This window comes from Coptis chinensis, chromosome 1 (genome assembly GCF_015680905.1).
Source record: "Coptis chinensis isolate HL-2020 chromosome 1, ASM1568090v1, whole genome shotgun sequence".
In the NCBI taxonomy this organism is placed as follows: Eukaryota; Viridiplantae; Streptophyta; class Magnoliopsida; order Ranunculales; family Ranunculaceae; genus Coptis; species Coptis chinensis.
The window spans coordinates 10,215,224-10,243,113 of NC_141456.1; the positions used below are offsets into that span (position 1 = coordinate 10,215,224).

The 27,890-nt window shown below is 36.3% G+C and overlaps 3 protein-coding genes and 1 long non-coding RNA gene across 10 annotated transcripts; 3 read left to right on the plus strand and 1 right to left on the minus strand.

Moving 5' to 3' along the window:
* Positions 1–513: 513 nt before the first annotated feature.
* LOC147522030 (uncharacterized) lies at positions 514–2,555 on the plus strand. Of its 2 annotated transcripts, none has more exons than XR_015211881.1 (3): positions 514–716; positions 827–957; positions 2,327–2,555. It is a non-coding gene; the product is annotated as an uncharacterized LOC147522030 (long non-coding RNA). The 2 variants fall into 2 exon arrangements; XR_015211882.1 differs by having other exon boundaries at positions 577–716; positions 2,274–2,555.
* A 4,900-nt stretch (positions 2,556–7,455) lies between these two features.
* Positions 7,456–13,925, plus strand: LOC147522031 (putative potassium transporter 17). 5 transcript variants are annotated; one of them, XM_086590484.1, is made up of 10 exons: positions 7,456–7,706; positions 8,481–8,706; positions 9,846–10,088; positions 10,186–10,236; positions 10,568–10,828; positions 10,985–11,037; positions 11,110–11,479; positions 11,979–12,826; positions 13,068–13,162; positions 13,793–13,925. In XM_086590484.1, the coding sequence occupies exons 1-10, from the start codon at positions 7,578–7,580 to the stop codon at positions 13,806–13,808; spliced, it is 2,292 nt and encodes a 763-aa protein (XP_086446610.1). In that variant the 5' UTR covers positions 7,456–7,577; the 3' UTR covers positions 13,809–13,925. The 5 variants fall into 5 exon arrangements, with proteins under 5 accessions (XP_086446610.1, XP_086446605.1, XP_086446615.1 ...); XM_086590479.1 differs by having other exon boundaries at positions 13,790–13,906; XM_086590489.1 differs by lacking the exon at positions 13,793–13,925 and having other exon boundaries at positions 13,068–13,206.
* On the plus strand, positions 13,822–18,164 carry LOC147522032 (alpha/beta hydrolase domain-containing protein VTE7-like). Its single transcript, XM_086590516.1, has 10 exons — positions 13,822–14,010; positions 14,667–14,761; positions 14,854–14,951; positions 15,077–15,126; positions 15,480–15,575; positions 16,036–16,125; positions 16,542–16,634; positions 16,790–16,885; positions 17,482–17,547; positions 17,765–18,164. The coding sequence occupies exons 1-10, from the start codon at positions 13,822–13,824 to the stop codon at positions 17,957–17,959; spliced, it is 1,068 nt and encodes a 355-aa protein (XP_086446642.1). The 3' UTR covers positions 17,960–18,164.
* A 1,673-nt stretch (positions 18,165–19,837) lies between these two features.
* LOC147522033 (uncharacterized) lies at positions 19,838–27,189 on the minus strand. Of its 2 annotated transcripts, none has more exons than XM_086590543.1 (8): positions 27,044–27,189; positions 25,429–25,514; positions 24,099–24,835; positions 23,880–24,012; positions 22,855–22,989; positions 22,566–22,690; positions 20,649–21,256; positions 19,838–20,170 (listed from the first exon to the last, which is right to left on the minus strand). In XM_086590543.1, exons 1-8 carry the CDS (start codon positions 27,056–27,058, stop codon positions 20,141–20,143), a joined length of 1,869 nt encoding a protein of 622 aa, XP_086446669.1. In that variant the 5' UTR covers positions 27,059–27,189; the 3' UTR covers positions 19,838–20,140. The 2 variants fall into 2 exon arrangements, with proteins under 2 accessions (XP_086446669.1, XP_086446662.1); XM_086590536.1 differs by having other exon boundaries at positions 22,768–22,989.
* Between the last annotated feature and the right edge of the window lie 701 nt (positions 27,190–27,890).

The following is a 27,890-nucleotide window of genomic DNA, read 5'->3' on the forward strand; positions in this document are numbered from 1 at the left end:
ACCAAATTTTAATGGTTGGATTAAACAAGGATTAAAATATCGAATTTGGTGAATATATCGGTGTATCTAAAAACTGATATATATCATATATATCGAAAATATCGGATATATATAGTTTTTTGTGACTAGTCAAAATTTTGTTTTGTATATCGATATATCGAAAATATTGTCGATTATATTAGAAATATTGTATATTATATCGGAAATATCGATAATATATCGGTCAAAGTCAACAATATCGGTCAAAATCAACAATTTATATCGGATATATCATATATATCGGTCGATATATATCATTATATAAAAAATCCCGATATATATCGAGAAAAAAAGAATTCAATATTCGGTGGATATATATCGGATATATCAATATCGGTATACCAAAAAAATGATATATATCGGTGATATATCGGATATATCGGAGATATTTTGTTCATGGGGATTAAATACAAAGATTGGATATGTTTTTCTATGCATCTTTCTGCTTCTGAGTTAATGTCTAATTTTAACGGAAAAAAAAAAACTACTGTGTACCACGGGCCTACGGCCCAAACTTTGGGTCCAGCAAGGAAAAAAGGACCGATGTAAAATAAACAGTAGTGAAGTGGAAGTGGTATGTGTAGCAAAATTAGGTCTGTTTGAACTTTGGGAAATGATGAGAGAAAAGAGTCCAGGTCTGAAAATTCTGTGGCTTTGGACTATTGGAACTGCTGGGGGTACGTAGTAGTAGTACATACTCTTTTTTATGTTTTTTATATTATATTATACTTAATTTTTGTTATTTCTGATATTATGTTTTTTGGTCATTGAATTGCAATTGCCCCAGTTTTAGTAGCTAGTGTTGTGACGACTAGAATGAGAGACATGGAAAAGTTGATGAACTCTCAAGAACAACAGCAACAACCAACAACAACAAATGAATCAACTATTATCCGCGATGATACTGAGGAATCTTAGGTACTGTTCCAATTTATAAACCTTAGTTGCCTATTATTATTGCTACAAACATTTTGTATTGAGTTATTTGGGAAGCTTTAGTAATGCCTATGATACAAGCATTTTCTATTCCTTGAGTCATGTGTGGGGAATCATGAGACCCAAATGCAGGGGCGGCATTGAGGTTGTGGGGGCCCAAGGTTATCAAAAAATTAATCAGTTGATTTTGCAAAATTTACACGAAAAATGTGGTTTAGCTGAGTCGAACGTGGGACATTGTGTTTTATGACATTCAAGAAGCCAACTGGGCTAAGAGTACAACATGTTTGGCATGAGCTTGAATAGTCATAGTATAGTTTTTTTTTTATTGTGGACGGGACCCTAATTTTGGGTCACATTTCGGGGGCCTAGACGGTCGTCTGTCTCGCCTGTACTCAGGGCCGCCCCTGCCCAAATGTCACCCTAAATATGAACTTATATGGCTTCTAGCAAGCAATGTTGAATTGGGCATGCAATTCGTAAATATTCAGGGTTGAGGATGAAAAGCTTTTAGGTTTTTGGATCCTGTACTTGGTATAACATTCATATTATAATGGCTTAGGCAGTTAGTAGGTTCTTGTCTAATAAGGCCACTGTATAACAGTTAGCCAGAAGCCCAAAACACTGTTGATGTTCATATCCAGACTCCTTTTAAATCTATATTGTAGCTTAGTAGCCTATGTGTGTTTTCAGTTTTTCATTTATTATATTTTCTTTGAAACTTGTTCGTGAAAACATCCTATCTATTAAATTCTTTGTAAAATAATAGTGTGTTAGAAAATAGATAGTAATTATTCTGTAGGATGGCATAATTGAGTACAGACTACTAGAACTTTCATAATAGGCAATGAAAAGAATTGTGACAACCCCCCAACCCTGGCGGATTCTCATTATTGATCATTTCTGCCATAGGTCCATGACTTTATGAAAATGACGCGAAGATACTTTTATGTCTAGGTGATGAACTGATGAAGAAGGCTTGAAAGTTCTTAAGACATATCACTTCTTAAATTAGAGCGCGCACCTTGTATTTACTTGACCAAAATATTTTGCACAATCCCTTACTTGTAGAAAGCTTTCACGATCATAGCTTGTTGGTGCTTTCTAGTCATGGTAAAGTTTGGCTTTGGCTAGAGTTCTGCATGAGTAGTTAGTTGATGTACCACACCGTTAAAACTATGTGCTAAACCACTTTGAATCATGTACCCTTTCCAGGGCATTTGTTCATGTTATTTATTGTATCATTTTATGGAAATACTCTTTGGAATAAATGATTTTCAATCTTGTATGGTGCAAAGGACTTCTCTATGTTCCATTAGTGGTGCTGTTTCTGATCAGTCAACTGCTTTAGGAGTTCGGAAAAACTCTTTGGCAAGAATGGAAGGAGAATGTGCTTTCTGGATACAATTCTAATGGCATGTTTCTCTCTTTTTTTGCACCTTTGATGCCACTGCCACGGCTGGTAGATTGCTTAAAGATGTTGTGTTTCGGATGATATGCTAAAGATTATGTTCTGCTGTCTAAGTTTTTTTTTATTATTTATTTTCTTCACCAATGCATCCTAAATAACTTTATGACTAGTTTCCGAGTGTTAAACTTTTTTAGTTATCACCGCATTATACGGTATTCTTGAGATGCTGAAGGGGAACCTGTTTCCCCGTATTTCCAGTGATAGTAAAACATCTCCTCCAAAATATTACAACTGTATACCTGTACTCATTGTACGCTCTTTTGGTGGCCGGTTGTCTGTTAAATTTCTATAATTATGCGCTGCCTTACATTTAACATATTTCATGCCCTTCTTCCGTTTGCTGGAAGCCTGTAATAGTATGCTTAGTGGGAAGCTCACATGAGTATGTTTACCGCAAGGCACTTCCCTGCAGTTAGAGTCTAGACCCGCAGTCGTGTGTTCCCCATTTGGAACGAAGACATGCGCTGGTTCTATAGCTATTCCAGTGGTATTGTTTACTGACACAGACATAGGATTTGCATCTTCACATTTGTGATTTAATCAATGGAAAACAATCTCATTTTTGTGTAGCTCGCAAACTTTTGTGCTGCTTTTATTTAGTTGAACTGGAAGGTGTCCTCAATCAAAATATGTCGGACTTGTTATTTGATAATCGGTCGGTTTTTATGCATCAGCCTAGACTTTTATATTTTATTTTCAAAGTAAATGTTTTTTTGATATATTTACCAAAAAGCTGCACTGAGCTACTCTTTAATTATTGCATGGAGCCACCCTAAATAATCATGGTGCACAACATAATAAAAATGATAGAAAAACTTCTAGTTGCAAGTCTCAACCATGTGCTTATTGGGGAAAAAAAACATGTGCTTATGTAGTAATAGGGACAAAATAATGTCAATTGTGCGTCAGCATTGGGTCATATTGCGCAACATTCGCATGCACAAACATTCCACGGAGTGGTGATGACCATTTTCCATGAATACCACAATCAAAAGTCCATGCACAAACATTCCACGGAGTGGTGATGACCATTTTCAATGAATACCACAATCAAAAGTTTGAAACGTAAACGCAACTCTTTGGTGCTCCTTGTGTCACATGAGTTTAGCAAAAATAAGTGCTTTGGTGCTCCTTGTGTCACATGAGTTTAGAGAAAAAAAAGTGGGGCTGTGGTGCTCCTTTTTATTCGATAATCTGGCTGTGGTGCTCCTTGCGTCACATGAGTTTAGCGAAAAAATAGTGGGGCTGTGGTGCTCCTTGCGTCACATGAGTTTAGTGAAAAAAAAGGGTTAACCAATATTACCCCCACTAGATGAACCAATTAGGATTTTCCCCCACTGGAGAAATTAGAAATTAGGGTCTTTCTCCTAAATACACAAAAAAAAAGTTAAATTGGGTTGACCAATTTTTTTTTGTGTGTATTGGGAAAGACTCTAATTTCTTATCTAGTGGAGGAAATCATAATTGACTCATCTAAGTAAGGGGTAACACTAGTTCACCCAAAAAAAATGGGGATGTGGTGTTCTTTGTGTCACATGAGTTTAGCGGAAAAAAAATGCTCCTTGTGTCACTGTAGTACCGTACAACAGGAATTCGGCATATGACATGAGTTTCTTCTTGAAGAATATAAAGAGATCATATCATGCTCCAAAGTCCAAGTAATGGTGACATGTTGCATTATGTTAATAAGGTAGGAAAGCTTAAGTTCGGAAAACAAATATGCTATCCAAGTCTGAAAAGCATAGACTTATGCGTATCTCTTCAAACAGCACGTAGGGATCTCATCAGTAGTATAGCCCTATAGCCATCAAATTTGAAAGCTTTTCTCGGATCAATATATCCTTTTTCTTTGTACTGTTTTTGTTTCTCTTAGTAAGGTAGACTAAAACTATCATAAAAGATAAAAGAAAGGGTTAATTATACTAAACCCTCCGACGTATATACCAATTTAGATTAAAGTCGTTAAACCCTCTATTATTTAAATTATTATACTTAAATATTCATATTGGTTGATGTTTCACTTAATTCCATAACTGTCGTCATTATTTTTTTTTCTCGATCGCTCTCCTACTCCATTTTGGCTACATTACCACCACCATATTTTTACAAAATTATAATCCAAATACCAAGAATTTGAAACGATATCTACTGGTAAAATGTTGAAACTATATTGTGAGCTCTCTCAGAACAAAAGGTTTTAATTTTTAGTCAAGCCCACTCAATCCAATTCGTTTTGGATGGTTTGGAAGAATTGAATATTTAGAGGTTGAAATTGAGTATTCTTGGGTTTACCTAAGGTTTAGTATGTTATTGGTGTTGGGAGGTTTAGTATGTTACTAGCTTGTAGGCCCGTGCATACGCACCGGCTCTTTTGAAAATATTTAGATTTTTTTTAAAATTGGGACTACCGTTTTAGTCGCTAACTCGTTTTAATTTTCTAATAAATTATTTTAAATGAAGTTTTAACTAAATTTTAAAAACCCATTTTTTCAATTGGGAGAGAGATCCTATTTTAATAGGAGAATAATTCCCGTTTTAATTAGATATGCTATATTTTCTTTTTTCAATGGAGGAAGAATTCCCATTTTAATAGGAGAATGATTCCCACTTTAATTAGAAGTGTTAAAATTTGTTTTAATAGGAGAGAAATTCCCGTTTATAATAGGAGATGAATTCCTATTGTAAAAAAAATGATAAATATAAGGCGAGAAATAGGATAAAAAAAGGATGAATTATTGTTTTTCAAATAGGATAGAAATTCCCGTTTTAATAGGAGATGACGTGGAATTTTAATATAGCTTGAAAAATACTCCTTGTGGGAGCTTTAATATTAAGATTAGAAAGTAGATCGGTGCATACGCACCGGCTCTTTTAAAAATTTGCTCAACAATCATAACAAATCGTGATTCCTGTTTTCGTCGCTAATCTGTTTTAATTTCTTAACAAATTGTTTTAATTAAGTCTTAAAAACCCGTTTAATTTCTTAACAAATTGTTCTAATTAAGTTTTAAAAACTCGTGTTTTTTAATTGGGGGAGGAATCCCATTTTAATTTGGAAATAAAGAGTTTTTATGCTACTATTTGAATTTTGGTTTTCAAAGGAAATGAGATTCCTGTTTGAAGTTGGATTCTAAAAGAAAAAGAGTTTCCCGTTTTAAGTTAACTATTAAGTTGATAACGTGGAATTTTAATAGAGCTCGAAAAATATCCCTTGTGAGAGCTTTAATATTAAGACTAGCTTGTAGGCCTGTGCATACGCACCGGGCTCTTTTGAAAATATTTAGATTTTTTTTAGAAAATTAAGACTATCGTTTTAGTCGCTAATCTGTTTTAATTTTCTAACAAATTATTTTAATTAAGTTTTAAAAACCCGTTTTTTTTAATTGGGAGAGAGATCATGTTTTAATAGGAGAATAATTCTCGTTTTAATTAGATATGCTAGATTTTTCCTTTTCAATAGGGGAGGAATTTCCATTTTAATAGGAGAATGATTCCCGCTTTAATTAGAAGTGCTAGAATTTATTTTAATAGGAGAATAATTCCCGTTGTAAAAAAAGATTTCCGTTTTTTCAAATAGGAGAGAAATTCTCATTTTAATAGGAGATGACATGAAATTTTAATAGAGCTTAAAAAATACCCTTTATGGGAGCTTTAATATTAAGATATAGATTGGTGTTAGGGTTATGGGATTTAGATTGTGATTGTATTGTGGAATCAAGTTAGAATTTGCGAGACAGAGTGATTAGTTTAAACAATATAGAGTTTAGTCTAAACCAGTATATAATTTTGGAGGTTATATCTAATTAACCCTAAAAAATAAAACATACTGAATTTTGGACTTGTAAATAACATAGGGCAAAATGGCAACATGAATGGAAACCAAAGCTTGGTGGAGGTGAGCAAAGTTGGGATGGCGCCATGAACATTTTTGGCTAAATGGTTTTCTCTCTCCCTTGATTGTCATGTGCTTGTGTGTATATATTATTCATGAAAAATAAGTCTTGGGGACCAGAAGCTGATTTTCGATATGAAGGCCCATCCTTGTAATCGTTTTAAAAAATGTCACGTTTGCTTAAAGTCATAAAATGTAAAACTTCCACATTTGTTTTGTTGATTTTAGGGATACACAGTCAACAAAGTACGTTATATGTTTTTTTTTAGCATGTTTTAAATGAGATCAGTAACTCTTTGATATTGGTAGGTTTGAGCTCTAGACCTCTAGTATCATCACCCAAAGGATTTACCGACTTTGTTAGTCGGCACCTGCAGTATGCTATATATTTGACCTGTTAATGATGATAAATGCAGTCGATCTCCGTAATTCGCATGTCATAACATCTGGTCGACTTTCATACTACTGTTGGACTAAACAAAATGTGGTACTACAAATTCCTGACAACGTTAAATGTCTCCAACAATTTAAATCTTAGTGGTTCAGATTGCTTGAACAGATATAAAGTACTTTGGTTTAGGAAGGTAGAAAAGTTTACACCTCCACAATTTACATCCGTGGCCGAACAAACAATATACGAGCCACCACTTAATTTAGAAGTATTTTAATTTACTAGAAGGGTAAAAGGGAAAGAAAAGGACCATCCAAATATCCAACACTACCATGTAAATAGAACGTGTAATAAGGTAAGGTCGCACATCTGTTAGCGACCAGTGCTCATCATCTCAGAGACTTTTTTGGGAGATGAAAACACCCACATTTGGTCGACATTTGCAGGAAGATTATATGACATATTCGTCAGGTGCTCATCATCTCAGAGACTGTTTTTGGGAGATGGAAGCAGCTACTTGGTCGACATTTGCAGGAGGATCATATGACATGTAATATTCCGATACCTAACGCATTTTAGTATATATATATATATATACACAGTAGTTTTACCAAAAAAAAAATATATATATCCAACACTAAAAAAACATCCTATGAATAAGCAGGGGTCAATTTTTGTGACGCATTGGGCGACTTGACTCAAAAAGCAATGAAAGTGACCAATAACATCGTATTTGGCTTCTCCTATGTACTCTCACGCCTGCTCTTCGTTATTCTCCACTCTCTCTACACATTCTTGCTCGTGCACGTACACATTTACACGTAACACACACCATTCTTTCTTTCTGCATGGATAATCAACTCACCACCACAACATCTAACTCACTCGTTCCCTTATCTGAAATCGTTGTTAATGACAACAACAACAACAATCACAGTCACACCACTTTCTCTTCTTCTACTGAAAAGACCACCAATGTAAGTTTTCTGTCTCTGGGAATTCTTGTTTTTTTTTTGTTGTTTAACTACTTTTCATTCAGTTTTGATTGGTTCACTTTGTGTTCTTTGATGGGTATGTTGGTTTTTGATTAATTTTCTTGTCAAGTTTTAATCTTTGTTTTGATTCTGGTGCATGTGTCTGTAATGGGCTAATGGTTACTGGGTTTTTTTTTTTTATATTATTGGTCTGTGGGGGTGGGTCACATCCTCTGTTGTTTATTTAATCATTAGTATTATTTTTTTATTCATTTTTATTTGTTGTTGTAGAGTTTTGTTGACTAAATTTCCCAAATTTGTAATATGGGTTTGACTGGGACATTTTCTTTTATTACTAATTGAAAACTGTACAGTGGATTATTCAATGTTATCTAGGTCTAGGCTTTAGGTTTCTGCTTTCTCCTTTGGTCCTTTTTTTTCTAATCAGAAATTATGTTATTATCGTTATTGTTATTACTGGGGTTTTTTTTAACTTGTTCTTTTGTGTGTGTGTGTTCCGGGGGGTGGTCTACTGTTTGGTAATGATTTTGAGTTCAGGTATTGTTGTAGTCGAGGTTTTGTATAGATTGTGATCAATTGCAACTTTTGTTGTTGTTTGAGTAAGATTTTAATAAAATCTTTATTTTGTGACTCAAATACCTCTGATGCATGACCTTTACAATGTGTTGTACATTTTTAGTTTTTTATGTTTTTTGTGAATTTAAAATTGGTTCCTGAACAACTGGATTGAAGTTCATGCAATTGATTTGGACTCAGGAGAGGGACAGTTATTGGACAACTCTGGTTCTCGCTTATAAAACACTAGGAGTTGTCTTCGGTGGACTTGTAACATCTCCTCTTTATGTTTACCCAGCGATTCACTTGAAATCACCCAATGAGGATGACTACTTGGGTATATACAGTATCATTTTCTGGACTCTTACTCTGATTGGTGTTGTAAAGTATTGCTTCATTGCTCTTAAAGCTGACGATCAGGGTGAAGGTACGGCTTCATTACAACACTTGTCCATTTTTACTTGATTTACTTGATTTTTTTTCTGTGTGTACACTGTTTTTCTTGGATGCTTCATATCTCTTAAAATTGTCCATCACTGATCTTAACAATCCCTTACTATTTATACTGAGGTTGAATTTCAGAATTACATTGATTTCGATAAAAATCTCTTCTGCGTCTACTGTTAATTTAATCTGCAGGTTGCTATTAGAGTTGATAGAATAATATTCAAAAGATAATAAATAAGCCAATTCAGCTGTTCCCTTTTGAGTTGCAACTTGTTTCTCTTTATGTTAGTTTTGTGGAACTTATCTATAGTATGACTTTATGAGGCACACAGAGTAATATTTTGATTAGTACATCTGAGAAATCTTAATTGGCTAGTTGTAAATATAGCCCTGGGGCTATGGAACAAAGGAACATTTCGTTTCTGAGCAGAAGAGCTGTTTTCAAGTAGTGTTCGGTCGATTATGATGGTATGTTCATATGGTTTCATTCGCAAGCCATTTAGGGTGGTCAGTTGGATTTGGAGCAAGAATCTTGTTTACTCTCTTGCTAATTAACCATCAATTAAAGCCAACTTTACAAAGTTGCTGCATTTTGTATTTAATGAACTAGTGTACTAGGAATTAAGTTTCCGAGTGCGCGAGTTTAAGCGATGTCTAGTATTGGCCTATTGGGTTCTCAATATGCCATCGCAGGTCCACACAACATAGACATGCTCTGCTAAACATAATGGAAACGTCTAGTCTTGAATTTTTAGAGAGAGAAAGGAGTAGATGGAGGAATGTTTTGACATATAGATAGTTCATATTTCACAAGGCATATACTTACAGTAGCGTCAGGACTGTTTCTTGTATACTCATTTTTATTCGTTTCTCTCTTTTTGTTTCCATAAATTTTGAAGATGCTGATGAAGGACTTGTTCTAATGTTCTTCATAGATGTACCAAAGTTTTTCCCCAAATTCGTTTCTCTCTCTTTAACATATTTAGTTAGGTTTGAGATCCAGGTTATGGTTAAATTATAGGAAAGATGTATCTTCTTTTCTCGAATTTGCAATCTATACTTTTCATTAGGAGTTTTATCTGCATGGTTGCTGAACAGTGCTCCAAATATACATTGCAGGCGGAACTTTTGCCTTGTATTCATTACTTTGTCGCCATGCAAACATCAGTATTCTTTCATCCAAGCGCATGGACTCAAACTCAGCCTTTGAAGATTCTAACCAGTATGGGACCACAAGAAAGAAAAGTAGGCTTGTAAGATTTTTTGAACAAAGCCTTGTTGCTAGAAGAGTATTGCTCTTCATTGCGATGCTAGGAATGTGCATGCTAATTGGTGACGGCATACTCACACCAGCAATTTCAGGTTTGATATCGAGAAGATGTTCTATGGTTTAAAGGTCGTTTGAGTATCTTACCTGTTGTAGGTAATTTTTCTTTTCTGACTTGGTTTTCTATTACAGTGTTATCTGCAATGGATGGAATAAGAGAACCATTTCGTTCAGTTAGTAAATGTAAGTACTTGATGCAAAAATACACTTGTTTCAAGTATTGTGTGATAAGATATATTGTGTGACAAGAAATATATGTCTCAAGTATGAGGGAATAGATTGAACTATCATGCAAAAATGAAAGTGAAGAGAATTGAACGGGGAAGTCTTATGAAACACAAGAAGACGAATAGACATACAAACATTGGGATTATGACATTGTCAAACAGCCTTTCTTTCCCAATACTGGGACCTCAAGATCTTCTTATTTTTCTTTTAATTTTCTCAACTAGATCTTATTCCTGCTATACTGGTTTATATTTCAGCTTTACAATTTGAGTTGCATACTTTTCAGATCTTGTGGAGGCTCTCTCTGCAGTAGTTCTGATTGCTTTGTTTCTGCTTCAAAAGTTTGGCACTTCAAAAGTGAGTTTCCTGTTCTCTCCAATCATGGGTGCCTGGACCTTAACTACTCCAATGGTAGGGATATACAGCATTATACATCATTACCCACGTATATTTAAGGCGTTATCACCACACTACATCATACATTTCTTCCTGAGAAATGGAAAGGAAGGCTGGCTGTTACTTGGTGGTATTGTACTCTGTATCACAGGTATGTTGCATATTGACAGAAGATATTTTTTCATGAACTATATGATGTCCATCAATCCTTAGGACTCTGTGGTTTGTCTATTCTGATAAAGCAATCCCTCTCCCACAGATTGTATTTGAACACTTACAACAAAAAATTACATGTTTTTCTGTTTAGGTTCTGAAGCACTGTTTGCAGATCTTGGTCATTTTAATAAGCGCTCAATTCAGGTAAAGTTAACCTTACATAATTTATGGTATTTCTGTAGGACCATCTTACATCTCCTCCCTTTGCCTGAACAGATTGCCTTTTTGTTCACAATATATCCTTCATTGATCCTGACTTATGCGGGGCAGACGGCGTATCTGATCAAGCACCCCAATGATCACGATGATGGGTTTTACAAGTTTATACCCTCTAGTGTTTTCTGGCCAATGTTCATTGTTGCCACACTGGCAGCAACAGTTGCAAGCCAGTCATTGATATCTGCCACATTTTCTATTATCAAACAATCAGTTGTGCTGGATTATTTTCCTCGTGTTAAGGTGGTGCATACTTCTCCGTACAAAGAAGGGGAGGTTTACTCTCCAGAAGTTAATTACATCCTCATGGTTCTCTGTGTCACCGCTGTACTTGTGTTTGGAGATGGGAAAGATCTCAGCAATGCATTTGGTATGAAAAGTTGAAAACTACTTGATCCTATAACTTCTTCTTTTATACTTTCGTTTTCAGTTAAAAACAGAACAAGGTATGCAAGGTACACATGTGATACCTTCTGCTCTCTAGCTATGGCTTAGCGGTACCTAAATGTTTCTGGTTAGTTGTTGGTATTAAGGATGGGATTGACCTATGTTATATACAAGGCACTAATGACCGATCCGATCAGCTCACACCTACGGATTTATATGCCTTAAAATCGAAAACAATTAATAATTTGGTGGCTACTGCTCTCTTGTTTGGCCCAGTACCTCTTTCACATAGTCTAATTTACTTTTTCCCTTCACCACACACCCTCACATTCATGCCATTCCATTCTGCGGCAATTTCTCCAGCCAACATATTCGCCATTGTTAGACATTCAAGTTTTCACAACTTACAACATTGTGAACTACTAAAATAATTAAAGTATTATTCGATCTTGCAAATTACTAACTGGAATTTCCTTTTACAGGAGTTGTGGTCAGTCTAGTTATGCTAATCACCACCATCTTGCTGACACTGGTCATGCTCATGATTTGGAGGACCTCAATTGTGCTGGTCGCTCTTTACTTTGTCACATTTTTTCTTATTGAAGGGGTTTATGTTAGTGCGGTCTTCACCAAGATTCCAGAGGGTGGATGGTTACCTTTTGCCATTTCCATCTTCCTTGCATTTATCATGTTTGGCTGGTTTTATGGGAGGCAGAGAAAGTTAGAGTATGAAATGACCCATAAAATAACTTTAGACAATCTTGGTATGCTTTTGGCCAACCCAGAAATCCAAAGGGTTCCAGGACTATGCTTCTTCTACAGCAATATCCAAGATGGACTCACTCCTGTCCTTGGGCATTACATCAAGAATATGAGATCCTTGCATAAAGTCACTGTTTTCACAACCCTTCGTTACTTGTTGGTTGCTAAAGTGCCTCAACAGGAGCGGATTCTTGTCAAGAATTTGGGCCTTAAAGGGGTGTATGGCTGTGTAATTCAGTATGGATATGCAGATTCTCTAAGTCATGAAGGAGACGGTTTTGTAAGTCAAGTTATCAATAGCTTGCAGGCCCACATACAAAAGTGCTCAAACACTTTTCTATCCATTCGACTCTCAGTTGAAGAAGAATTATTAGAGTTAGACAGTGCCAAACTGGCAGGAGTAGTTCATGTGAAAGGGAAGACAAGGTTTCATATTGGCAAGGACGTTGGCTGGTTTGATAAGAATATGCTGGCATTTTATGAAGTTCTGCACAGCAATTGTAGATCTGCATTGCCTGCTTTGGGGGTACCCGTAGCTCAACGTATGGAAGTTGGCATGTTTTACGAGGTATGAAAGATTTATTTCTCATCATTCTCTCATCAAATGGCAATATTTACCACCAGCTGCCAACCCCGAAGTACTGCTTTCCTTCTTTACTCAGGCTTGGGACTGACAATTTTTTACAACTAAATAGTGGTGCGGTTCTCTCTGTAGTCAAAGAGTGACTATAGATTTTTATTGCCACAACTCAGAGATAATGCCCTTGGCAGAACCATTCATCTCCGCCGGTTTTTGCTGCCTGAAACAGGTTGCGTTGTGTCAAATGTGGAAGTATTATCAGGAGCAGGAAGTTGTATGTAAGAGCTTATGTAATGAATGTCAAATTTTAAGGCAAAACTACAGGTGAATTTTAATACAGAAATTTGTTTGTGTTTTTTTCTAGAAAATCATTATTGTATAGATACAAAGTCCAAATTAAAAATAAATAAAAATTGAACTACCGAGCACCGATACTCTACTTACCAAATATGCAGATTTCAGCCCATTTTACAAAAAAGGAACTCATTAGTGGTAGAGTCCTTGTTGGTTTATGTGGTATTGAGTTGAAAGTTTGGGGGTTCATATAAAAAAAAAAAAGAGTTGAGAGTTTGGGTTGTATTAACTATTAAAGAGTGCAATTGATTGCATGAAATATAGCAAAGTCCTAGCATTATTGAGTATTTGCCAGAACAAAAAACTCTCCCTACAAGAATGAATGAAGCATCAGACCTACCATGTTCTTAGATCCTTTCGTCAGATATCCCTTCTATAACAAGAAACTCTCTGCTATTCAATTTGATGTACTTCAAAATGTGTACACAGCCTGTGATGCATCACTTTGTACAGGACTGTAAAATTTCAAAACTCATCAACTTTGTACTGTGTACTATCATTCTTAATAATTTGTAGTACTCTTAGCTCACGTGAAAACACAAACACTAGCTACATTTACAATATGAGTTGTTCTTCAATAATCTGTAATTGAAGTAGCAGGTGGTTTATACTCTGAACCGAGAGTGAAAATGAGAGTATATGCATTGTGTTCCGCACCATCAGTTGGAGCAACATTTGCAATGAAATGCAAGGCTTCCATGAACGGAAAAAAAGTGTCAGATCACGAATTTCCATCATTTCTTCCAAAAGAAGTGGTGAGAATCAAAGACCCTTTTGCAAGAAAGTTGGCTACAAGGATTGAAAGACTACCTGTAAAGGTTCTCTTTCTCTCTTTTGCTGTTATTTAATTTTCCTCTAGGCCCTGTTCGTTATATTTGTTAATTTTGTTCAAGAAGAGTTGCATTTTCATGAGTTTGGTTGGTCTGCTAAATTTTACAGGAAAGTTTTAACTTGAGAAGCTTAATTGTTGGCCTCCTTTAGAAACCAGTGAAAATTTCTCGCAGAAAATTGATGATTAATTATTTTCCCTAATTAACCAGAACTTGATTTTCTAGGCCAATCCTTAGAACAACAAAAAAAAAGTTAGTTCTGTGAAACTATTATCATTCTATTTAAAATCCGTTAATTTGACGATTTATCATATGTAAGAATTAATTTCATGCAATTAGATCTGGAAAATTTATATTGTATTCAATATGTAAGGATTTAGAATGAAATAAAATTCAGAAGTCTAATAATCCCACTCAGAAACTTATTGGTAACATCCTGAAATTGGTTTGTCAACAAACTTTTCCTTCCATATATTCTCTGAAGAAAAAATATTCCTTGGAAAATTTTCTTGTAATCTTGTTTCTATTTGTTTGATGAAATACTTGTTAAGCTTTAGATGGTCGATACCGTGCGCTTTCATCACCATGTTTTAGATTGTCTTGTTCTTTTTATATGACTGATATGAGGAATGTGATTGTTTCAGATCAGTTCTATGGATAATCCAATCATGAGTAGTTGTGTAAGGCCATCGATGCATGACAAGACTAGTCCAGTGGTTCTTCTCCACGGTTTCGACAGGCCTGTATCAGAGATTTTATATTTGTACATACTTCATCTCAAATATCATTGATTTGCTGATCCTGCAAACTTCATTCTGTTTTACATCTCAGTTCTTGCTTAGAATGGAGATGCACATATCCATTGCTTGAGGAGGGTGGTTTGGAGATTTGGGCTCTTGACGTTCTAGGGTGGGGCTTCTCTGGTTTAGGTGTGTTAATTTCTGTCTTAATTTGCTCCAATTTCATTAATAATAAATATCGTAGCTCTAAATGATTTAGTTTTGCGCTTCTATTTTCAAAAAATGACGCAATGTTGGTTTTGCCTTTTCCTTAGAAAGGCTTCCATCATGTGATGTAGTGTCGAAGCGTGAACACCTGTATCAGGTATTATTTTGCCCTTAATGCCATAATATCAGTGAACACTTCAAAGTCATACTTTTCCTTATAGAGATGATACTGCAGCAACTAGATGTATATGCTTTATAATATTAACTCTTCAATACCATGTATTTGTGTATCTCTACATTATGATTGCTGAGTGTTGTGCTGTTATACAAAAAGTGCAAGTATACATCATTCCGTTCCAGAGCTTTGATTCTACAATTTCGTTATACCATGTTTCAGATTCATCAATCATTTGCAAGGCTCCGCGAACTATATTACTATTATTATTATGAATATTGCTTTTAACTGTTAAATACGATGAGACTAAGTTTTCCGTCACTCTTGTAATCTAGTTCTGGAGGTCTTACATTAAGAAGCCCATGATACTAGTTGGACCGAGTCTTGGTGCCGCTGTTGCAATTGATTTTGCCTTCTATCATTCAGAAGCAGTAAGTATCTCACATGATTGTACTTCTCATGTGCTATGAATCACTTCCCAAAGCACTTCATAAAGTCCTTGGAATGCTGTATGATTTTTGTTTTACTAGACATACTCGTTAACAGTCAGACACTACTCTAGTACATGTCTTTTTAGCTTATAATAAGACTCATTGATACACTATCCATAGACAACGCTTCCTCTTCGAACTATAATTCTCAGTAGAGCTGTTGTTTGTTAATGTTTGAGGGGCACTTTTTTCCGTCTTGTAAGGGATACGGATCATCAATCCCACTTTGGTTGAAAAATAGAAGAGAGAGAGGAGACCCTTGTCCAGAACAACATTGTCTCATCATCAATACTCTATCCCATAGATCTGGGGTGGCCAAGAACAAGCAGACATTAAAGTAATTATATTTGGTAGAACTTATTTTTTGTGCTTGTTAAGTTTCTCTATTCTTTTTCTCCAGGTAGCAAAACTGGTCTTAATTGGAGCTAGTGTCCACTCAGAAGGTACAGGGAGTCTAGCAAAGTTACCTAGGAAAGTAGCCTATGCTGGGGTGAGTGTTGTTATTACACCTGATAAACAGAAACAATAAGGTTCTTATGTACACAGTACAAGACTTCACATATTCCAAAATGGCAGTTTAATATGATGAGCTTCTTCTAATGTATTTATGTTTTTTAATAGGAAAACATCCAAACACAGAAGAAAATGCCTCCATGTATGTTAACAGATTTCCTTTTTGTCAAATAAAAAGGAAAAAAAAACACTGCTTCAACGATCTAGATTTTTTTTCCCTGAAAAATATGTGACACGCCACACGCCTCCCTTGCCTAAAATAAAGTACAGCGTTGTATCTCTTGTAGCTACATCAGAATTGCACTGCTTTGTAATCTGTATAGCAACGTATCCTCTTCATTCTTATTTCATCTGAATTTTTGACTGTCTAATGTTTGAGCACTATCTTAATAGGTTTCTTTCTTGAGGAGCACTCCGCTGCGGTTGTTCGCCAATTTTTTGGCCTTCAGTGGCATTTCTTTCAGTACCAGACTAGATTGGACTAATGTGAGCATTGCTTCTTATTCCCCTCCCCCGCCCTCTCTTCTCTCTCCTCCCTCTCTATTATGGAGCAGTGTCTTAGTAATGCACTGCTGCATGCCTGCATCTACATCAGTTTATCTCCTAAGATAGTGTCTAATGCAATTGAAATTGGAGTGTAGGTGGGCCGTTTACATTGTTTGTTGCCTTGGTGGGAAGATGCAACTGTTGACTTCATGATCAGTGGGGGCTATAATGTCAGTAATCAGATAAAAAAGGTATCAAGGAAAATGTGCATTATGCTAGCCAAAAGTATATAAATTCTTGCAGATACTACGCACATATTGCACAGTAATGAGGAGAAAAACTGTTGCCCCTGCTGACTCTTGGTCTACTTAACTGCTTGGTGAGTATGGCACGGGCAGTTAGTTGATAGATTCATAGAAACAAGACCCTACTAATATACCTCTTCACGGACATTTTCTGCGCTCTTTCAGTCTTTCCGAAAGAACACAATTACTTGGAACCTACAGATAATGAGGCTGGATACCCTTGTATATCACTTGTGTCTGACGTGGGGTATGAACTCTTCCTCTAATCCTCTCCTTTCCTTGTCAACCAAGAAAAACTCTAAAGAGAAAAAGGATTTCATGAACTTGTATAGTGTGACTCAAAATATTGAGATATTTACCTCAAGTGGCAGTGCATGCTTGGCGTGTATCTAATGAAATGTTGGGAGATAGTTGAAATTTCTGGTCGCTTGTTGCAACTAGAGGTGCTGTTAAAATTGTAGGGATGAAGTATGAATCAGTGTCATAAAATTTGTTTTTGTTTGTTTTGATCCTATTTGTCTCTGCATTATGCCATTATACAGGTAAAGCAAGAAACACTTATCATCTGGGGGCAGAATGACCAAATTATCAGCAGTAAGCTTGCAGCGGTAGGTTTATTTCTTGATACTTTGACCTTACATCAGAAAATTCAACTTTAGCAGTGTATAGTATATATGGAACCATTCATCTGTGTATTAGTTCATAGAGATCAAGACTTCAAATCGAACTTGATTAGTAGAGTTAAATACATATTATGAATTCAGAAAATTGAATAGGCAGTCATACTCGTACAGCGGAACTGATAGCCTATACCTTATGTTGCAGAGACTGGATTGTGAACTACCGAATGCGACTGTGCATCTAATACCAGATTGTGGTCATCTTCCTCATGTTGAGAAGCCAGATTATGTTGCTACATTGATTATGGAATTCGTTCATTACACAGTGCACAATGAAGGCGCACTACTTAGCAGTCAAACGAACCTAATGTCTTACGATCCCCCCCAGTGCCCCAGGTGATTTCCCAAAAGTTCTTATTCTTTATCAATCCCATGTGCACAGAATGTGACATGGAAAAATAGAGGCCAGTTTAAAGGTTAACTGTCCAAATCAATTCATATGCTCACTGTCACAACTCATAACACCTGTAAGGCTGTAACCCTCCAGTTATATGCACAATAATTTTGTTCATTACAATGGGGATAACATAATTTTTTTCTGCTAACTGAAAGTTTTGACGTCAAGTAAACTATTGTCCATTGGTGGTACAAAGAGAAACTGAGAGAAACACACCTTGATACAAACAAAACCACATTCGTGTTTTATCAAAACTAGCAACTGTGCACGTGGTATCCACGTGGGATCTACTGAGTTTTTTTTAAAAAATTATAAACGTTGAATTACTATTTTACCTCTCAAAAAGAAAAAAAAATAATAAATAAATAAAAATTACCAAATTACCCCTGGGACGTACAATATATTTTACCCCTCAAACAGAAAGATTTTTTTATACCAAATTATCCCTGAGACGTACACCAAAACACTATTACTCAATCTCCACATTTTTCTATATATTAAAGATAGTCACAAATGGGATTGGTTTACGTCTTAATTTTGAAGGTAGTTTTTCTGTTTCGATAAATTCAGGACTCGTGGGTCATTTTTTCCGAATCTTTTGCAATTTTTTTGGCCGGTTTTGTGCAGAATTTATTATTTTTTTGGCACTCATGAAATTGCATTGGACAGCCTCCTGCCCAAGCCCAACAACTAAGTCCAACAGAAATAGCCCAATACACCCCCACCTCAACGCATACCGGTTACAAGTTTTGTAACAGTTTGTACCGGTATTATCTCTCTCGCGAGTTCGAGTTTGCATCCAAAGAAATTTCGAGTTTGGCTGCCCAATCTAACTACTGTTAATACAAAATTTGAATTCGAGTTTGGATGGAAGATTGGATTGATTAAACTTGATGACTTCAAACTCAATACAAAGTGTTTTTTTAGATGACTTCAACCCAAATATTACAAACATGATGACTTCAAACTCAATACAAACTTGATGAGTTCGAGTTTGGGTGAAAGATTGGGTTGATTAAACTTGATGACTTCAAATTTGATTTTTTTTGGAGTTTGGGTGGAAGATTGAGTTTATTAAACTTGAGTTCGAGTTTGGGTTGATTAAGTGGAAGTTGATTTTTAAAATGAACCTCATGACAAACAAACCAAATTTTTTAAGTTCAAACGACACAGCATGTTGCCCAAGAGAGTCCTCAAACAACCCGGCCATATCATCCCGGAGATTCCCCAAACGACCCCGCTATATCGTCTAGCTAAAAACCCAAGAGTTTTGTCTCAAACAACACGCGAACTGTTTGAGTGTATACTCAAATGTCATGGCGAGACCGTTTGAGTGTACACTCAAACAACCCCATGGTTTCAACATAGGCGATGGCGAGACCGGTTGGACCGTTTGTTGGGTTTAGACTTGGGCTGAAAGCATTTTTTTTTAAGGAAATGACATACTTGTAATATTTATATTATTTTTGGAGGGGGGTTGCCAATACAATTTGATGAGTGCCTAATTAAATCACCATTTTTTTTTTTTTTTTTTTTTGGCAAAGTTAGGACTTAGGAATGCGGCAATAATTTGATTTTGGAATAGATGGTGATCTTCATCACACATATCATCATTTTCAGAACCTAATTGGATGGCAAATCTAAATACAAAATTACAGACTATGTTTGACATGGTTGTGTGCTGTCAAAGTGTCCAAGCAAAAGTTACAAATTATGCTTCCAAATCATATCACGTCGTGATAGTTGAGTGGCACCCACAACAACAAAACTGCAAAACCCAGTGAACTACTCAGCCTATTCCTTCTGCGAGAACGGAGAAGAAAAATTAAGAAGTTTGTGGGGGTCATTTTCATTCATTATGGACAAACCGACAAAGGTTCCCCAGCCCAAAAGGGGATTCATACATTAAGGTTTTGCATGCAACAAATAGCATCACATTCACTGATCAGTCCACTACCTCAAACATTAAACTTACCAATGTGCATAACCATGACCAGAATAACATTAATTTCATATACATCTACGCCTTGCTAACATCTAATGATATGTGTGTATATTTCATGGTTAACTTGGTTTCCGTATTGGAAGAAATACCTCGTTCGCATCAACAGAACCTTCTAAAAACTAGAAATGCCTCTGGCTTGTGTTGAAGATCTGTATGCAAAAAATATATATTTGTTGTTATTACTCTGTCAAAATATATAGTTAAGTTCCACCAGTTTCATATTTTCTGTATAAGTCACTAACTGATGAACAATATACTCGTGGAACAAAAGTGTGCAGTCAAAAGTATTTGGGATGTGCTAGATTCCATACAGGAAATTTCACTGGTAAATTGCACTCTTTTATGAAGAGTCTTCATGAGATAGGAAGTACAGGGAGGGCTTGGGAAGACATTTAACCACCCTTGAGAAATATCTTGGAAATTTTCCTGGGAGAATATATACATAGAGAGATGGGAAATTCTGATGGATTCTTCACTATAATCGATTCTGTTTGATCTGTAAGCATAGCAATCCTGTATGTGTGTATGTCTTTGTGTGATCAGTTTAGTACGACGCTAAATGACACAGATTAACGAAAACAATGGAGATGAAAGGGTCATAAAACGATTGCTAGTTTTACGAATTACCTTAGATGGAGAATCACTTGCATTCAGCTTATTCGGTGTAGAGAAGCCCGGTGGAACATCCAGATCCTGGGCAACAGGTGTCCTCACAAGCAACATAGCTAATGGTCCCTTATCAGCAACATTACTAGTAGCACATTTTGAAAATCCAGGAGGAGTATCAAGGTCACTAGTCGGCTCCCTTTTCACCACATGTAAATGAATAGCAGCATTGCTTGTTTGAACTGGTAGATTTGACTGAACTCTGGATATAGCTAATGGTCCCTTATCAGCAGCATTACTAGTAACACGTCTTGAAAATCCAGGAGGAGCATCAAGGTCACTAGTCGGCTCCCTTTTCACCTCATGTGAATTCGGAGCAGCAATGCTTGTTTCAATTGGTAGATTTGACTTAACTCTGGATGCTACATCAATGCTCCCAACTTCTTTACCACCCAGCATGTCAATTTGCATATCGACTACCTGATCATCATCATGCCCATGGACAGCATTCGCTGAATCTCCAAGTGAAGGAAAACTACTTGCGTGTTGATTGCCATTCAGATTTCTAGAAGAATGTCGTCCTTCCATAGAGCAAAATACTCCCCAAAGGTAGAACCGCCTGTTCAGTTCTGATAGTAGGCATTTCAAACATTAGTGAAACAAGAATTTGCAAAAAGATTATATTATACTCATTTTCATACATATATTACTGAAATGCAATTAACATATATACACATGCATGCATACTGCATAGATCGAATAATACAGGTTTAGTTTAGTTCCACTAAAGCATCTTTCCATTTATGTTTCCACCACCATTTTGTATATATGTCCCTAAAACCTCTGACCCCCATTCATACCTCTATATCACCATGTGAACCTTTTCTCTGACACGGTACCATCCAATTCAAATGCAACCTACTTGTCAAAGCCCCCACCCACAGGCCCCAACCGTCCAAAATATTGAAAGTGCAATCTTCTGAAGCCTTCCCTAAGAATAGGAATTCCTGACTTAATTACAGCAATCAATAAGAGATGATTTGGTCCATTTAAACCCATTCTTACAAAAGTTTCACAATCAAAGGAGTTTATAACTATTTAGTAACACAAACTTTCGTTTTTTTTCCTAAATGGTACCCGAACGTTTTTTCTCACCTAGTACCACGAACTTCACTATATAAAAGAAGGTGGGGTGGTGGATGAAGAAGATATATAATCACCATCGGATTCACTATATTGGGATGGATTAGATGACTATAGTAACTTAAGTGATGGAGTGGCAATTTGGAAATTAAAGACATAAGGACATTTTTTGTCAGATAATGTCTAAATGTATCAAATTGGAAGTTCGTGGTACTGATATGCGAGAAAAAAAGTTCGGGTACCATTTAGGAAAAAAAATTGAAAGATCGTGGTACTAAATAATTATAAACTCATCAAAGAAGAATTAGAATATTTAACAAGTCAAATATGTCAATATTCATGATCATCTGAGTGTTTTAGTCTGGCCAAGTTATAAACTGTACAATGATCCAACATGTGCATTATCAGTTTTAAACTGTGTTGCATGGACCCCGGTATGTGTCAGAGTTTGTCTCAGGTATGAATTGTTGGATTTGGAAATTTTCTAAAAGTAGGTTCCATGGACTTGGCACCAGATTTTTTAAAAAATTAGAAAATAAATGATCGACAGGAAAGGATCCATCATTCTGGTATTACCCCCGGTAGGAAGAACTTCTATATACGAAGTCCAAAAACACAAAAATATGATCAAAGCTAATTATTTTCCTGCAATTCAGCAAGGAGGCAGCTAAAACTCGAAAAGTGTTGCATAAGAGTCGGTGTAATGTCTTCGTGCAGCAGGGTCCCCTGTCTTTTTGGAGGAAGACCATGCAACATGGGTTTTAGCGTGGAAGAGAACAAAATTGGAGCACTCACTCTGAGATTCAGCAGGTAGCTCTCTGGAAGTGAATATTAACAGCTCGACACCGTCCCACTGGCTCTGGCTCTTCAAGCTTAAGTCGTGCTTTTCCATCCTCTCGACAAGGCCATTGTACTTCTCTCTGGAAATGCAAGAACATGAATGCTATTAAACATAACATGTCTAGATTGAAAACCAGCAGTTAGGTACTAAACAGACCTGTCAAAATCATCTGCCAAAAAATAAAGTGCAATATCATATGCTGAAGGAAAATCCGTGCGGAAGGTCTTTGGCCACACATCAGACCTTGGTTGCAGTGTAAAAGGCAGTACTTTAGACATTTTGCTTGCGATTGAACACGCCTTCCGCGAAAGTATGGCTGGTGGATAAGCTTGAAATCCACCATAAATCTCAAGAGACTTATGAATCTCAAAGCTTCCCCTACAAAAGAACCAAATTTGCAGAATGTAACACCTATTAGTACTTAAATACAAGGGTCAGGAATTGTGTGATTTAACTATACTGCCGGGAAGATAAAAATAACGAAACCCAGGCCAGTCGCATTAGAAACCAGAATGCACTTCATTTCCTTCAACGACAAACCAAATCTAAATTTATTATGCAGGTATTTAGCAAATGCAACTATGTACTATACTACTACTATATGCTATGAATTGTAACCAGTGAACTAGACTTATGAAACAGAACCAAAAGCAAATTCATGTGGGGATTTTTTTTAAATGCTCTACAAAATGGGGCCTGGAATGCTACCCAAAAAATGGTCAACTTATATAAAGATGTTGATAGATGACATAGTACATCAGAAAATACAAAGGAAAAAAAGTGAACCTCAAAAACCAACTATTGATGTGACAATGAAGTACTGCCAATTTAGATTGTTTAATCATGTAAAAAAATGGAGTATACAAATGAGGAGTTTCGTGCAGGCTGAAAGATTTAGAAAAGGTTCGACAAGATAACCACATATAATCGGAATGCTTGAGTTCAACAAGATATACTTTAACAGACATTATGAGCTGGAATTATTAGCAAATGGAACTGGAGAGAAATACACAACCTCAGAAATATTGGGCTATGGCGTAGATGATACATGATACATTCAAACAATAAAAATATGAAAGCTAAGCCACTGCTTTGCGGTCCTGTTTGCAAGACTGAAAGCATTCAATTCTCTGGGCATTCCATATGACAAAAAGAAAAGGAAAAAAGAAAAAACGAAAAAATAAATAAAATTGGCATTGCAATATATAACTGTTCTAAATTATTGATATCTTAAGGATCCACTAGATCAAATGACAGAGATTACTCACTTCCACAGAGCATTTACTGCAGGCGGGTTTGGAAGATTTTCTTCCTCAGATCTTGCATCTTGATGACATGCAATGACATTAACATGCTCTTCCTTGCGTGCACAATCCTTGGATAATATAGAATCCATTTTGCCTACAGTGTACTCCACGTATAAGCTATAGAACCTTTACAACGGTACAACAGATCACACAATTACATAAAAGGAGAGGAAACTATACCTGCATGCTTATCCAATGGTAATAATGTTTTCTCATGCTCAACCTTTTCTTTGACACCATTCACCACAGGTACAGTGTGTTCTAGTGGAGAATGGCGAGCTTCATCATTGGTTGCCCTCTTACCTCTAGTAGTTAGAACTGTCTGGCTCGTGGAATTTCCAGTGGCTGAAGATTTATGCGCTAAACGCACTTGTAAGTTCAACTCTTGCAATTGTTGAGAGGGTTTAGCAACTTGTTTCTGTAGAGACTTTGCATGTCCAGGAGAACTGTGACCATGATCTTTCTCATAAGAATACCTTTTAGTGGCAAATACCCTTGCAGGTGGTGTCTTAGAAATAAGACGACGATTATTACCAAAGGACCCTTTTTGTGAGCTAGAGCCACCTAAAGATGGTTGCTTCCATTTGGCTCCAGATGATAGTGCATAGATGTGTTCAACAGGAAGATATTTTACTTTTCCCTTATCAACCTTATTGGGAACAAAGTCTCTAGATAAAAGTCGTGCTGCAGGCTTTCCTGAGGGTGACCCTATTTTCTTACTGACATCAGGTATCTCAGAACACTCATTACCGATGGCCGAGTTCTGCTCCCTTTCAGATGGACTTTTCACCTCTTCTTCATGACATCTTCTTGGACTGTCAGAATGGCAGGCTTCCTGATGAACCAATGTGTCACCACGACATGCTTCACAATGCCATTCAGCCGGAAATTTGTCAAGGTTGGGACGCATACAATAACTGAAATGAAAATAGAATAAAGCATTACATGAATGACAAAGTGAGACATTGTGGATGGTTCATGCAAAAATATTTTTGACTCCACTTTGAAATTCCACGTAGAAAACAAAATATAAATCCATGTCCAATAAAAATTATAACCAAATCTTTTCCTGAACTAGAAAAGTTTAAGAGAATCAGATCAGAATATGTATTTTTGGTGAAAAATAAGTATATAGCAGAGTCACGTTAAAGATGATCATGGATTTCACCACTCATCCCTATCAATGAATACACTGAGACATGCAAAAGTCCCAACAACCAAATTCCTCTCAGTTCGTAATAAATATAAAGGTTTATGCTACTTCCAGATAAATTGCTACTGCAACAGTTGGCAGGGATGAACTGCCCATTTAGATTGTTTCAGCCATCCCCTCAGACTGGTTCTCGTTGGATATATTTTCTATCATGTGAGTGAGAAGTGTGGAACTAGCAATAGCGAGTGAAAAATGTGTCTCATAATTATTGCATATGCAAATAATACATAAGGTGTGGTATTAAACCAAAACGTCAAGAATATTATCACATAGAGAAAGATTACAACTGAAGCTTACATATGTTCACGGGACTTGCGGCATTGGAAACAAATTACAATGAGTTCAGCATTTGCACCATCACCACATATATGACATGGTTGACCCTGAACAACGAAGCAATAAGTGAAATCATGAGATTATTAATCAATCATCACCACACAAAACATCTTATATCATTGAGAATATAGAATTAATTTTTGTGTTCTGTAATAGAATAAGTCAATGGAGGGGTTTGTGGAATTCTGCTTTTGTAGTCCTTCTGTGTAAGCCGCTGGTGAATCACAAAGCAAGTGGGAACTAAACATATATGGAGGCAACTGGTAATTCAGTAATAGAGTATGAAGAAAAAGAAAAGGATGAATGCCCCAAGAAGTGAAGACGTGAAGTTGAAACCAAGATAACACAAACCTCAACATACTGGCACATCTGAAGTTGAGTTAAAGAAGAATATAATCTTATGTTGGTTATAAATGACGATGATAGATAAAGTATATATCAAACCCAATCATAGCTACTTCCCAATGGAATGGCATACATTGTAAACATATGATCGTTATATCACAAAGCTGAAGCACAAGTTTTTCAAATAACAACTCTCTAGGGAAAATCTCCAGTGACATCATAGCACAAAAGAGAGACATGTAGGATGTGTCTTTGGCCTAAGTGGGAGGAAAGAATCCCAGATGCTCTCACTCATTACAGCAAGTATGTAATGGATAAATTGCTTCACTTTAAACTCGAGGTTGTATGACACGGATGGCCCCTAGTCCCCTACCTTCAATTAGAATCTCGACTTTATTCCAAATCCTTAAAGGGAACTTTTGGTCACAAACGGAATGAGTTCTTGCACTAGGGAGAAAAAAGACATCTCCGCCAGTCTGTCCCCTTCCTCCCTGAAACTTCTTGCAAGTTGCAACATCTACCTCTTTTGCCAAAATTATCGCCTCTTCTTCTTCCTCTCCCTTAAACTTCCCTCCTTCTTTATTCCTCCTCTCTTCTTCTACTTGCGCTTCTTCTCGCCCTTCCACTCATGTCCAACGTAACACAGTAATTTAGTAGTATCATATCATAGGCACATAAAACCCTACTCAAATCTACTGTGTAAATGGTATATTTGAACTTATAAAACATTGATTTGAACTCCATAAAAGGCCCAACATTTAGCTAATCAACATTATAACTTAGTGCAAGTTTTAACCTGAACTTCACCTTAGGCAGATATAATAAATAGAGAACACAATGCAAGTATGTCAAGTCAACAAGCAGCAAATATCTATCATCTAGTAAGTCATATACCAAACAAAATGTAATTTAATTGAACTTAGTTATACCTAGAAACTTCAGAGTCATAGACTCATAGTGAACATATGAAAAATAATAATAAAAGGGGCGTCTTGAGGGGGCCTACTTTGATTTTAATCAAAACAAATATGACAAACACAAACATACAAGATAAAATCAACTTAAAAACCAACAAAAGCCCATTCCAACTTAGAACCAGAATTGTACTAACATATAACAACAACCCCAGCCACCTTTTGTGATGAAATCAGTACTAACATTATCTTTACACCAAGAGAAGTAGAACAAACCACCCAAAACTAATGCAAACAAGAAGAAAAGAAATGCTTACATTGTTGGTCTGCATTGTTGTATGGATTCCAAGTGTGGTGTTCCTTTATTTACCAATCTTCTTCTTCTGCCACCTTTTGTTGAAATCACACTTTCAGCCTTCCTCTCTTTTTCAGCTTCTCATCAGGCACTGGAGTCGATAAAGTAGTGCAGTAGTGGAAAACAACAAATGAGAACTTGACAAGTGTACATGGGTCCCACTTGTTTCTTTTGTCTTTTTCGAGACTGAATTTGCTTAGTTTAATGAACTGGTAAGATTATTAATTGAGATGACATGGAAGATTTTGTGCATTTGGAGATGAAAAATCTTATAGGTCCCCACCTAAGTACGAGGAGAATCACAATTTTATGATTAGAAGCACGGCAGACGAGCCACTGTCTTGTTGCCTCTGAATTTTCAATTTATGTGTAAAAGGTACTTTTCTTCTTTTTTTATTTATTTAAGTAAAGTCGACAACCACGTTCATAGGTGTAAAGGTTGGATTTTTTTATTAACCTTACAAATGTAGGCTAACTAGTAGAGATGGGATTGATGGGTTGGATTTTACCGAGTTCGTATAGACGAACTCCCTACGTATCAAGTTCTCTCTATTGGGAGGAGACTTGAATCAGGTCAGACATAGTTTCTTATCTTCTTTATATAGGCAAGATGCTTGCGCCTCTTGTTCTCCCGCGTCAGGTCAAATTCAGGTCTTCATCTCATTGGCGAGCCATGATGGCGAGTTATGGAGAATCAATGAGATTCATGCCTGAAGCTTCGGTTATGAAAGCCATAATAAAGACATATGTTTCACGTCGTTATGGAACGAGATGAGTGAGAGTCATGGAGGTCGCTTCTGGGCGAGATC